This window comes from Miniopterus schreibersii (genome assembly GCF_964146895.1).
Source record: "Miniopterus schreibersii genome assembly, chromosome: 10".
Lineage (NCBI taxonomy): Eukaryota > Metazoa > Chordata > Mammalia > Chiroptera > Miniopteridae > Miniopterus > Miniopterus schreibersii.
Window position 1 is genome coordinate 61,103,510 of NC_138110.1, and position 13,697 is coordinate 61,117,206.

A 13,697-nucleotide genomic window follows, 5' to 3' on the forward strand; every position below is an offset into this window, starting at 1 on the left:
AAACCAGGGACAGACAGGACCCGCGGGCCTGTCGTCCTGCTGGAGGACAGCGGAGAAGGCTGAGCCACTTCAGGCCCTGGCGTGAAAGCCCGTCTTCAGAGGACAGAAGGGCATCCTTCAGAGGCCTGGAGACCTGCTTCAGGGAGGCGGCTGGCAGGGGCGTCGCCGGTCTCTGCAGGTTGTACCTGGACACCTGGGACAGGACTGAGGGGCAGACTGGGCCGTGGAGGCTGCCTAGGGCCGCTGCAGGGAAAGGGAGGACCGGAGCCCCGGGGGGGTGAGCTTACTGGCCTGGAGCCCGGAGCCCGAGGCTGACAAGGAGAACACGGAGGCAGGGGAGGGGATGGCAGGGGGCATGGTGGCCGTCTGCCTGCCGGGCTGCAGGTCCTTCGAGGTATTATGGGCCTCCAGGAGGATAAGCCAGCCCTGCTCGTCCAGGACCTTGTGCATCATGAAGTCATGCTGGTTGGTGGGTGCCAGCTCGTTGAAGTACAGGCTTTGGTAGATCTGAGGTGAGATCTGTGGGGGACAGAGCAGGGGAGTGTGGGGGCAGGGAGGGGGCACCAGGGCCAAGAGCAAACTCCCAGGAAGGATGGGTCCTGGGGTCTTCCCATGCCAAAGAAGTCTCCAGAGTACTCTGGTTGTCACTGATGACCACAGCCTGCTGGGCCCGCAAGCCTACTGTGCCTGAGGCTCGTCACCCAGCCCTTCTCAGTGCTGGCAACAACCCTGTGAGGTTGGCACTGGACTTTCCCATCTTAGAATGAGACCTCAGGCTGGACCCCGAGTGGGGCTCCGGTGCAAGGAGCTCCCACAGGTGCTACCACACCTCCCATTGGCACTCGCCAAGATGTGCTTCAAGTCCCATCGCCAGGAGAGGGCAGGGAAGCCCAGTGGTCCCTTTTCACACTGACCTCCCCCCAGCCCAGGACAGAGGAGTCTCCTCACTTATTCTGAGTCCCCACCACAGAGGCAGGGAGCTCCCGTAATGGCCCTATGGCAGATGAGGAGGGAGAGGCTATGAGAGGCTGGGGTTTGCCCAAGCATTAGGCAGGATGGGGCTCAGAGTGGGTCTTTCCCAAGTCCTTGCTCCTTCCTCTCCCCAAGGAGAGCCCCTTTCCATTCCCTCTGCCTCTTACTGCTTGTGTACCTGGCCCCACGACACCTGTGTCTGCTCGGGAGCAGCCCACAGTATGGAGACATGAGCAGTAAAAACACTGACAAGCCAATCGCCAGACTGGGAAATGCTTTGAAGGCTATCGACAGGTGCCAGGCCCACGAAGGACGTCCTCCCGTAGACCCAATGAGGCTTGTCCTCAAGGACAAAACCTGTGTCCATGGCTTCAACCAGGGCCTTGGCAAACAATTCATTTGGACCAGCTTCATGCTGGAATCCTGTTAAAGGATGGATGTTCCCCCTCACCCTCACCAGAGGGCCCTGTGAGCACAAGGGTGGCACTGATGGAGCCTCCAACCCCGGCATTTCGGGGAGCAGTCCCCCCCGCCTCACCTGGTGCTTCATCAAGCCATACTGCACATTGGTGGACAGGAGTCCAGGACTCCGTGACCGCTCCTTGGGCTTGTACGCTGCTCCCAGGACTTTGCTCACCTGCAGGAGTCATTGACAACAGTTGAGACTCAGGACTGAGAGCTGGGGCCCATCAAACCACCTGTGTCCCCCATCCAGCCTCACCTGCTTGTCCTTGGACTCCCACTTGTGCCAGCTGTTCTCAATATCTTCTAGGGAGCGCTCTCCAGCCCATGGGGACATCAGGGTTATCTTCTGCAGCTTGGCCCAGGCTTCGGCCTCTGTGTCTGCCTTCCCATTCAGGAGGGCCAAGAGTGCCACCTGCTCCCGCCGCTGGTACACCAGGGCCTCAGCAAGGTCCCGCTCCTCCCTGAGGTGAGGGGCTTTCCTTCATAAGATGCCCTCCACACCACAAGTCAGGGAAGCCCTCCCAGGAACCTCAAGAGGGTTTCTTCCTCCTCGACCTGATCCTCTCCAACCTTCATATTTCTCACATGAGGCCATACTGCCCAGGGCCCATCACTGACATTAGCAAAGCCCAGATTAAATTGCCCCCCAACAAGCCCTGTGATCCTTCCCATGACCCTGTGCTCTCCCCCATGGAGACCTGACAGTCCATCGGGACCTTACCTGGACCTCCCTTTGGAATACTTAAACATCCTCTCCCTCCCAGGGAAACCCTGCCTCTGCCTGTTTGACATCCCCCCATCGGACTATAAAGATGCATGCCCTGACAGACGCATAGGAACCACAGGACCCATAGTCAAAACCCAACTCCAAAATCTCTTCTCCTCTGAAGCCTTCCTTACTTGATCCACCCAATCAGGGGACTGTCCTCTGCCATCCCTGTTCTTAATAGTCTACGACGTATCACATAGAATAGTAGCCATGAGTTTGTGTATTCATCTCCCCAGTGGACTATGAGTTCTCAGGAGCAAGACTCATGTCTGGATTGTTTGGAATTTCTACAACCTAGTACAGGGCCCGGCAACCAGCAGGACCTCAATAAATATTTTTTGAGTAACCCCAAATTATCCAAGATGCTGTCAGGAGTAAGGGTAGGGCCTGGGTGCAGGAGGGACCTAGGGAGGAAACAAGCAGCAAGCAGCCTGCCTTCCCCATGGCTCAGAGCCCAGCGTCTATTCAGGACCAGAGCCCTGGGCGTTCTCCTGCCAGGGCCTCTGGCCGTGTAGAAATGGCCCCTGCAGGGAAGCCAGCACTGGCAAATCTGAACCTGGCTCTGGGGTAGGGTCCCATCTAAGGACTTGGGTTTTAATATTTCCTTCGGTTTGTACTGCTCAATCTCTCAGCTGAGCTGGGCTAGAACAGAGCCTCAAGCTCTTAGGCCCCAGCTGCCACCTATGGAGTCAAGTTACCTGCAGGTCCCAAGCCTTTGGCCTTCTAGGGTCCTCCCTGAATGTGCCCAGCACCACCCAACCCAGGTGAGGTTGCCTGGGACCTGGAGAGGCTCCCAGCACCTGTATCCTTGGACCAGAGGAGACCAGTTAACTCACTGCAGCTCTGAATGAGCCTTCCTGGAGGCGTGTATGGAGGGAATCTTTTTCCTTAAGCTTGGATGTAGCTCATGATCTCCAAGCATCTGGGCATCCTGCAGCCTGTTCCAAACACTCAGGCCAAATGTACCTGGGATTTAACCAGACCCAGCTCAGTAACAATGACTGGCCTCACCTCCCTCTCTGAACCCTCTGCCCCTCACCCTCTACCCTTGAGTCAGCCAGCAACCCCTTACCCTTGGCCCACACTTCATGATGCCCACCATATGTCAGGCATTATGCTGGCTACTCAACAAATAGCTGGAGGAATCAGACACTAGCCCTAGTATATACTTGGAGCTCAGGCCTAATGCATCCTGCCTCACACATAGGCTGAAGTGGAGAGAGTGTTATGGCAGTGACGGAGTGAGCCTCAGCTGGGCTTTAGGTAACTAACGTATGAAACGGCAATGGTAAAAAATGACGAGGTGTCATCAGACATGAGGTCAGGTGTGGGGCTGGGAGGAGCAGGACTGATGTCGAAAGCAGACAGTGGAACAGAGAGACATGGGTCCTACTACTTCAGGCAGGGGCAGGGGCAGGGGCAGGGGCAGGGGCAGGGGCAGGGGCAGGGGCAGGGGCAGGGGCAGGGGCAGGGGCAGGGGCAGGGGCAGGGTGTGGTAAGAAGCAGGCCATTAGCCTGCTGCCGGGCGTGGCTCGGCAGTTGAGCACCAACAAGTGTTCTGTTTCTGGATATGACGGTGGCTATATGGGTACATCTTTACTTTGTGAAAATTCACCAAGATGAACCCTTTTGGTTTGGGCACTTTTCTTTATGCATGTTATAATGTAAGAATTAAGTTTATTTTTAAGAAGAGAAAGGAATATACCTTATCAGATATACGATTTGCAAAAATATACGAAGGCAAGTAATAATGTAGAGTGAGTGGATGGATGGGCGGACAGATAGTTGACAGGCATACTACAGAAATAACAACTGGATAGACTCATATCCTGTAAGACTATTTGAACAAACAAAGCTGCTGTAGCCTAAAAGCCCCATCCCATGGGATATAAGGCTTATGCCAATTTATGTTCTAACAGGGACAGGGACAGGAAGGGCCATGGGGCATGGCTGAGCTTCAGCAGGACCCATACCAATGGCATCGCCAGAGAGTCTCCAAGCCTTGACATCCTGGTCCTGGCCAGCGCTGATCACCAGCTGGTAGCTGTCCACATACAGGATGTCTGCCACACTATCCAAATGGCCATTCCAGCTCATCAGAAGCTTGGGGGGAGCCAGGAAAATGGTCTTGCCAGCCACGACCTACAGGAGAATTACTTAGAGCAAGACCATCACAGAGGCTCAACAGAGGGCGCCCAGGAATCAGAACCCTCTGGAAGGACCCTAGGACAAGGGCCAGGGTTCTAGTTCTAGATGCATTCCCACATTAACTTTCTGGTGACCTTAGATAAGTTCCAGCACTTCCCTGGCCCTCACTGGCCCCTTTGGTAAAATCATAAAAAGCATTTACGTATCGCTATATTATTTACCAGTGGCCTCTCTACAGATTATTCCATTTGAACACAACACCATTATAGGATGTGTATGAGTCTCACCATTTCACAAAGGAGAGAAGTGAGTCAGAAATGTTCAGTAACCACAAGGATAACCACTTCTAATAGAATAGGCTTGTTTCATCTGTTTTTTACTTTACATAAATGGAACAAACAATACAGACTCTCATGTGCCTGACTTCTTTCACTTAAATTGTTTGAAGAATTCCCCATTTTGTAGTGAATAGATGTAAGCCATTCATTTCCAATGTGGGGTATTATTCTGGACAGTATATACACCACAATCTATTTTTCCAGTCTACATTGGTGGGCATTTTTGTTGTTTCAAATGTGAAGTCATTACAAATAGTATTCCCATCAACATTCTTATTCATATTTCTTAGAGCATTTATTTCTCTTGAGTGTAAACCTGGGAGTAGAATTGCTGGATTATGGAATAGGCACATCCAGCTTTAGTAGCTACAGTTCCCCAAACAGTTCCCCAAAGTGATTATACCAATTTGCATTCCTACCAGCAGTAGAAATTCCAGTTGATCTGTATCCTTGCCAACATTTGGTATTGCCTGTCTTTTTAGATTTAGTCATTCTAGTGGGTGTGTAGTGTTATCACATTGTGACTTTAATTTGCATTTCCTGATAACTAATGAAAAGGTGCTTGATGTCATTAGTCATCAGGGAAATATCAATTTTTGATATTTGTAAATGTATTATCCACTCAAGAAAATACATAAATATTTTTATTATTTTTAAAAAGAATGCATAACTTCAGGGATCTCACTGCAACAATCAAACCCCATGAAAGGTGTCTGTGTGTGCATATGTGTGTGTACATGCACATGTGTATGCATGTGGGTGTGTTTGATGCGTGCATACTTGTGTTTTACTAATTAATGGTGACTTCTGGTTGACAAAAACTTGTCCACATCAGTCAGACAACCTTGAACAGAAAACATGATAGACTCAGAATCTCAATATGAGAACCATGGTCCCAGCTCATTAACGGAGCTCTAAGTTACTTTTCTGAGCAACCATCCAGTATTCTTCCTACCTCTTTCTCCTCCAAGAGGATGCTGTATGAGTGGCTGACTTCGCTCTGTTTAGGAGTTAAGAACTGGAGCTTGTTTGATCCACTGGATTGAGATGACCACCTGCTGGTGACTACGCAGTAATCCTTGATGTCCCAGATCTAGGCACAAAATGTGAGTTAGTGGCCCAGCACCACTTCACCCCAGCAGCAGCGCACTCTGTGGACCCCTCACAGACCACTTCCCCTCACTTCAGCGGGGCAGTCCTTACACCTCTGAGACACCTGGATGCTCAGGGCCAGAAGGGGCCCCAGTGATCTTCTAGGTCAGACCCCTTAGCTAGCATGCAGAGAGGGTGAGACTGGCCCCAGGACAAAACACTCGTGCCTTGTGTCTCACCACAAAACATGAAATCAGGTCCTGAGACAACTGATCACAGATAGATGCATGGCTGAAGGGTGAGGGGTTGTAGGGAGACAATGGCAGAGCACAGGATTCACTGGGGAAGGCTCCTTGGAGGGGCCTTTTGAACCAAACCTTCACTCATTTCACTGGGCACACCAGAGCAGGAGAGGACTTATGAGGTAACCCATCCTACCGCCCACAAATGAAACCATACCCAGAGGCAGTAGGGACTAGGCCAGGGCCACCTGTGGCAAACGGGTGGCTAGAGTTTGGCTGACAGCAGCCCCCCAATCTCCATGCCAGTTCTTCCTCACCTTGATGTGCCCTTTACTATCCCCTGTGACAAGGATGCAGTCATTTTCGTCAGTGGCCATGGCGCCCACGACCACGTCCCCGGGGTCTTTGGAGTCCACGGGGAACTTCCCCAGCAGGCCGCCGTTCCCGTGGATGGACCAGGCGTAGATGTGGCCGTCGATGCAGCTGCTCAGCAGGGCGGCCGTCTGCGGCAGGCGCGGCCTGCTCTGCAGGAAGATAATCTGGGGGAGAGGTGGGCTGCTCGGTGGCGCTGTCACAGGTCACTGAGGGTCACCACACCCACCTGGTCCCCCGTTTCCCAGATGCCCAGTGAGGGTGGCGACGGGACACCATACTTCCTACCTCCCTGGTAACCAGGAACATTTTGCTGAACTATGAGCTCCTAGAGGGCAAGGATTTGTGTCTGTTTTTGTTCACGGCTTTATCCTCAGCAGTCACAGCGGTGGGCAATCACAGCGGTGCCTGACACATGGCACATGATCAATGAATGGTTGTTGAATGGAGACGTACAAGTCTGATTTGTCCTAAGTCTCAAAGAAGATTTTCTAAGACCTGTAACTCAACTGGAAGCTGAGTTCTACTTGGAGGATGAGTTCCTTCCCCTTCATATATCACTACAGTGAAATGTTTCTATTTTCCAGCCAATCGCCAAAAATGCATTTTAACCAAATTCTTCTGCAAGTCTTGTTTGGATCACACCCTTTGCTAATTCCCCCCCGTGCTCACTTTCACCTGACACGTCACTCCTGGGGCTCATGTGGGGGCCACAGCGGGGAGTTACTGTGTATGAAGAGCATGTGTAGAGAGCTGCTTACCTGGACCCCCCCCCTCCCCCGTGAGGCAGGGAGAGCACAAGGACATAAAGCACATCAGCCAGGCAGGGGAAACAGGAGGCGTCCCGACTTGTGCTCCGTCAGAAACTACAGTGTGGTGGCTTATGTGTTCCCCAAACATGTCCCCAACAACGACAACAAAAATCTCATTTATCCTCATCAGAGAGGTGCAAAACAGAATGTTCAACCTGCTTCCCACTGACCCAGGTGCCAGGGTCACAAAACCAGGAGGCCCTAAACCAAAGACAAAGGCAAGCATTTCCCCATGTGTGCAAGTGTACTTGTGCACTGTACAAAGTGTGGACAGCACAGGCCAAAAAGAAAAAATGAAATCACCCACAGGATCCCAATAACCAGAAATAATCACCATTAAGATATTAATGAATTTCCTTCCAGCTTTTTTCTAATTGCATTATCTGTAAAGACTTTTATCATATATTTTAAAATTATCAAATAGGCATGCAAGAATAGACTGTCTTCATAGTTTATGATACATCCAAACTATGGGGCATCATGCAATGATTAGAAAGAGTAAGAAAACGTCAAAGAATAAGCTGACTCTAGATTACTGATGTAAAAACACAGCCATGATGTATCGTTACATTTTTTTAAAACAGTAAATGGCAGGACATAGCTATAATTTAGATATAAGTTTACATCACTGGTCTAAAAATAAAAAGGGCAAAGGCTAAACCTATCCGTTATCAGTGCCGGTGACCATTACTGTTGGGATGGGACGAGATGGGGCAGGGGGTAGTAGGGAGGAGGCAGAAATGACACACAGGGGACTTTTATTTTTTGCTTTATGCACACTTCTTTTTCTTCTTCTTCTTTTTTTTTTTTTTTTACCAACTAGCATGATTTTTAAAACTTTTAAAAGAGAGGAAAGCTCATTCAGAACCTGGAGGAGAGAATGTCCAGACACGAGCAGATCTCCGCTCCAGCCCACAGGACCCGGCTCTGCAGGGCACTGCTCCCCTGCTCGAGGCCCTGGCCCCTGGGTAAGGGGACAGCCCTGCCATACCCTAACACAACTATGATTTGGATTTTCACTGGGCTCATAGCAGGAATTAGGAAACCCATATAGTCTCTAAATTACCCTATCTTTGCAGATTAAAGCTGGAAGGGTCCTTAGGGGTGACCCCGTCCAGAGGTGACAGCACAGCCATGGGTATCCAGAGCCAGGCAGGAGAAAGGTACAGGAAGAAGTGAGAACACAGATGACCCAGTCCCCCTCACATGTCATACAAAACACCCTACCAGAGCACAGCAAGGCATTTAACAGTGGATTCTCGAAATGCCACTTTTCCTCCCTCCCAGTCCAGCCCCCCAACCAGGAGGGGACACTGCTCACCTCCCTAGACAACCCCCCATATCCATAGAGCTTCCCCCAGAAGCAGCAGCCCTGCAAACAAATCCTGAGCAGTACCGTCATCTCCACCGGGCCTCTCCAGGCCCTGGGGAAAAACCAGGCTGGGCCCCAGACCCCCAAGTTTGTAGGCACTGCATTTCCCACCCCACCCCACTGCTCACACCGCTCACCCCCCGGACCCTGCCTGAGCATGGCCAACCTTCTCCACCGATGCGTTAGACTGCAGGAACTGCTTCTTCTGCAGCTCTCCGTTTCTCCTTTCCGTCTCTTGGAGGAGTGACTGTCTGCCATAGTACATTCTCAACAGCTTGAGACTGCCAGCGCTATAATACTTCTGGAAAGCAAAATGGGCCTCCCAGGTCATCACAAGGGGGTCTCCTGGCCTATGGGGAACAGGGGCAGATGCTGAAAGAGCAGCCACTCAGCCCCACTCAGCAGATACACCACCCTGTGAAAGGTACAGCTGGGTGTCTAACAGATCCTGGGCCTAAGAGACCTGAGTTTGCTTTTGGGGAAGACCCTTCCTTTGCCCTGGAAGAGATACCCTGGCTAAAGGTGAGGATGGGGGGGGCAGCCACTGCTCCAGGAGATTTGAATACAGTGGTACAGCCCCGATACTCAGAGATGGTGTGAGTGCCTTAGAGTGACGTCCAGCATCTGCCCCTGACAGCAGAACTGAGTCCTGTAGGTCATCGCGATCCAGTTCTAGACCACCCTGTGCCTGACCGGTATTGTCTGTTTGGGGAAGGTGGGGTTTCTCGCTCAAGCCTCAGTCCCTAGGAATGGGGGTGGGCCTCAATTGCTGAGACAACCTGACAGGCTTCCAAGCCCCACACAAGAGGTTACTGTCTTCACTGCAGGGTCTGAGGCCAAACCACACCCAGCGAGTAGGGGGAGAGTCGCCCCTGCTCTTTCTCCCTACTCCCCACCCCCTGCCAAATAGGACCATCAGTCAAGCCAGAAGGGTTGATCCTGGGACAGACACCAGGGCTCAGAGGAGGAAAGTGGTTTGCCTGCACCTGGGAGTTGGTCCCCAGGGAGGTAAGGCTTGTTGGGGAAGTAGGTGAGCCCTTACGCTCATCTCTGCTGGGGCAACATGAGCTGGAAGAGAGAGAAAGTCGCCCAGGATCTAACCTCCAGTTGTAGGTTCTTTGGTTGTCTTGCCTCCAGGTCCTGCCCCTGAGCTTGCAGACTTTGGGTCTGGTATTGGCCATGCTCTGGGAAGGGACCGTGCTCAGGCCCGAGGCAGCAGAGTGGGCTAAATACCATGGGCCTAATCAGGGAGGTGCCCTGCCCAGCCCACCACACTCAAGACAAGTGGGTTAACGGACCTAAAGGCATTCTGGAAAAAGTGCCTCCATATAAGGAAACAAACACACACACACACACACACACACACACACACACACACACACACAAGGCGAAGTCAGGTGGCTAGAGAGAGGGTGGCCGCCTGGTGCAGCTCTTGCTCCCACCTGCAGGGGCACAGGCTCATCTGGCTCCTCGTCACTGGGGTGTCTCATCACAGGCGGGGCTGACATTAGGTTCTGCCTCAGGATGGCATTGGCCACAATCTTGGTGCTGGGGCCCAGAGGCTGCACGAAGGTTTTGCGTGCCCATTTCTTTGGCTCCACACGGGCCTTGCTGGGTCTGAGGCTTTCAAACGAGCAGTCCTCTGCTTGTACCTGTGTCAAAGAGAGGGCAGCCTCTGGGGCACAGCAATGTCCCAGAGGGAAATGCAGGATCTCCCCGGTCCAATTCCAACAGCACAGGGCCCTCCAGGTGCCCAGGGCATGCTTCCCAGAAACTGAGTACCCCTAGAGGCATCAAACCAGAGCCTAAGACCCTGTCCCTGGGCCAACCGCTAATGCCTGAGTACCCACAGGCAGAAGGCTGTTCCCATGAGGGACTCAGTCTCCCCATCTCTAAAATGGACAGTGGTTCCCAAATACCTTTGAGGCTCTTTTTAATCTTAAAGGAAGCTCCAAAGTATAAAATTGATAAAAAGCTAAGCTGCTCTGGGAGAAGCCCCTATAATAGCCTCTAAGCATCTCTCTCCAACATGTACCAAAACTACTGGATGAGGTGACCTCAAAGGCCCTTCCAGCTTTAATCTGCAAAGATATGGCAATACAGAGACCGTACGAGTTTCCTGAATCCCTGCCATGAGCTCAGCGAGTGGGAGTGGTGATGGGTAAGATAGAATCCTCCAGGACGGAGCAATCAACTGGAGAGAACAAGATCAGCACCCCAGGCTCTGGAGTCAGATTACCTGGGTCTGATCTATCACTTCTTGGCTGTGTGACCTTAGGCAAGATGTCTAACCTCTCTGTGCCTCAGTTTCCTCATCTGTCAAATGAGGATAATTATAGAAACTATCACCTCCCCACCTACTTAGCTCCCGACCTCCTCCAGAACAAGTCACCACCGTCCTCTCTACTTCCTGGGGTGCTCTCCACCCCCCGCCCCAGGCCCTAAGTGATCTTGACCTACAGCTAAGAGAAAAATGAAAGAAGAGCATGTTCCTATTGACCACACCTTCTTAGGCAGCAAGGGTAAGGGGCTCTCAGAGGCGTTGAATTTGAGGACGGGCTTGAACACATTGACGTTCCAGAAGAGAATGTCCCCGTTGTAGGAGGCGGTCCCGAGGAACTGGTTCTGGTACTTGGCCACACTCAGGATATCCTCCGTGTGGAAGGTCTGCCAGTGGTGGCACAAGAGCGCCGGCTTGGTCTTGTGGAACCTGCACACATGGCCAGAGGTAAGAGGGCTGAGAGCTGAGCCTCAGTGCTCCATTGCAGCAGCACTGGCTACAGGGGGACGCTCAGGGGTCGGAGCAGGGCTGAAGTTCTGCCCGCTGACCTCATTTACCAAGCACCTACGATGCGCCTACTGTAAAGGCACTATCCTAGGCCTTCATGTAAACTAATCTTACAGAGCTGTGCCATTTGGGTCCGGTTAAGGATTCCGGTTTAGAAAAGGGGAAACCACTGCCCTAGAAAGGCCCTCTGAGGAGGAAGGGACCTTGCACACACGTTTCTTCCTTCTGCCTGGAATGTCCCTCCTACCCCAAGCTCTTTGCTGCTTCAGTAAGACCCCTTCTGCTCACTCTTCCGAACCCACTCTACCCGTGAAATCCTTAGATGAGCTTTTTCTGACCACCCCTGAGACTAAATCCGATTTCTGTCTCCTCCCCACAGAAACCTCTGCTCAATAGACTGTATCATTATAAATGATGTCGTTTGTTAAATGATGTTGTCTGCATCCCCCTAGAAGCTCCAGAAGGAAGGAGAACCCAACATTGTTGTTCACACGCATCCCCAGCACCCACCACAAAGCCTGGAGCATGTCGTCTTTAAGGAGCCGTGAGTGGGTGGGCGAGCAGAGGCAGCTTTGGACACTGCCCGGCACTCAGCTCCTGCTCCCTGCTCCAACCACCGCAAAGCCAGGAGGAGGGGAACCGCCCACCCACAGCCGCCCTTGCTGCTCACATGAAACAAGTGATTCTCTTATTCCACCCGGTCACATAGAACACTTTATTCATATGGATGATCCCGCTAATCTGCGAAGAGAAAGCAGAACTCTAAGCGCCTCAGAGAAAACAGCTCTGAGCCCCGAGCGTCTTCCTGATCGTATGGAGCAAGAAGCCAACCCTCTCCATGTGATGAGAATTCTCTAGAGGTGATACCACCACATGTTTTTCAGGGCGTCTTCACATCCTGTTATCTCAGTTGATGGACTTAGAGGAGGCAGACAGGGCCGGTATCTGTGTCCACTTTATAGGGGATAACTGGACAACAGACAAGGGACTTGGCTAAGGTCAAATGACTGAGCGATAAGGTCTGACTAGTGCTCAAAGCCCTGGCTGCTTGACCAGGTGCTCCTTCTGAGTTGGTTAAAGGACTGTGCCGTAGGGGCTAGTGACAGGCTCAAACCCCAGAGTGGGACTGCTGGCCTTGCACTATGCCACGCCCACAGACTGTCCCTCTACCCTGTCAGGCATTTCTCAGATAGGGTTAAGCAGGGGTGGCTCTGAGGCACCTGCCGCCAGTGCTAGGAATGCAATCCCAAGCTCTCATGGGTGGGCTAAGAAATGCTAACAAGCTGAAAGCAGGAGGAGCTAACATCTGTGGAACACTTATTAAGGACGGGTGTTATTACTGTCTTCACTTGTCCCGGAGGACACAGGCGCGGGGAGGTGTGACGATGCACAACCCACGCGTACAGCCTTTCAGGGAGGCATAAAAAATAGCAGGCCCCGGAGTCCCAGGAGCTGTGCTTAGCTTCTCACGAGCCCCCTGACCCCACCCAGTGGACCAGACTGACCTCCAGCTTGTCCGGGTTGGGGAAGCTCAGCAGGGACTCGCCAGTGCTGTAGTTCCACATCTTTATGGTTCCGTCACGCAAACCCGTGAGCAGGCACCGCTCGGACTCATCCAGGGACATGGCAGTAAGCTCCACTTGCTGGTCACGAGTCACAGAGAACTCCATCATCCTCTTGCCTGTCACGATCTCCCACACACTCACCATGCCACTCACAAGGCCGCTCACCACCTGCGGGGCAGGACACGGTCTGGGGCTCCCGCAGAGGCCAGTGTCCCCACGCCCAAGGGCGGCCTCCACCTGTCATGGCTGGGCCTAGCCTAGCCCTTCTCCATGCACCGAGAAGACAGGCGTTTGGGGATCCCTGCTGCCGAATCAACCCCCTCTTGAAAACAGGTCTTCCTCTACTCTGGAGCCCAGGGCAGCGCAACCTTGGCACAGCTGTTTTAGAAGGAGCCAGTTTGGTGAAATCCCCTTTAACTCAGAATTGACATTTATCAGAATCTATCCAGAGAAAATAATCTCTAATTCAGAAAAAAACTCTTTTGAAGCATCATTAATTATGGGGGTGGCACACAGGAAATATAATAACTGCCCCCTAACAAGGGAAGTGTTGAGAGTAAAAGATGGTCACTCTACTTGGCGCAACACTTGGCTGCCATCACAAGTGTTACAATCAACAGTAGCAGTGAGGCTATTTCAGAACAACCCTCCTGCTGAGAACGTCTAGAAAAGCTAGGGGTGGGGGTTAAAACTGTCTGAAGGCCCTGAGGAGCCCAAAGTATGCAGGATGGTGGTGCCAGGAGCCAGGAAAAGAGGGAAGTG

At 52.2% G+C, this 13,697-nt stretch overlaps 1 protein-coding gene across 1 annotated transcript in view; it reads right to left on the bottom strand.

The window, feature by feature from the left end:
- Positions 1 to 234: 234 nt before the first annotated feature.
- Positions 235 to 13,697, bottom strand: part of EFCAB8 (EF-hand calcium binding domain 8) — a gene marked incomplete at both ends in the record, with an annotated part of 41,833 nt that continues 28,370 nt past the window's right edge. The window contains 12 exons of the mRNA XM_081148325.1: positions 235 to 519; positions 1,511 to 1,609; positions 1,694 to 1,898; positions 3,043 to 3,172; positions 4,180 to 4,348; positions 5,648 to 5,785; positions 6,344 to 6,565; positions 8,749 to 8,883; positions 10,025 to 10,234; positions 11,088 to 11,292; positions 12,041 to 12,111; positions 12,876 to 13,103. Of these exons, the coding sequence (XP_081004451.1) occupies positions 235 to 519; positions 1,511 to 1,609; positions 1,694 to 1,898; positions 3,043 to 3,172; positions 4,180 to 4,348; positions 5,648 to 5,785; positions 6,344 to 6,565; positions 8,749 to 8,883; positions 10,025 to 10,234; positions 11,088 to 11,292; positions 12,041 to 12,111; positions 12,876 to 13,103 (2,097 nt within the window). The remainder of the gene's footprint in view (positions 520 to 1,510; positions 1,610 to 1,693; positions 1,899 to 3,042; positions 3,173 to 4,179; positions 4,349 to 5,647; positions 5,786 to 6,343; positions 6,566 to 8,748; positions 8,884 to 10,024; positions 10,235 to 11,087; positions 11,293 to 12,040; positions 12,112 to 12,875; positions 13,104 to 13,697) is intronic.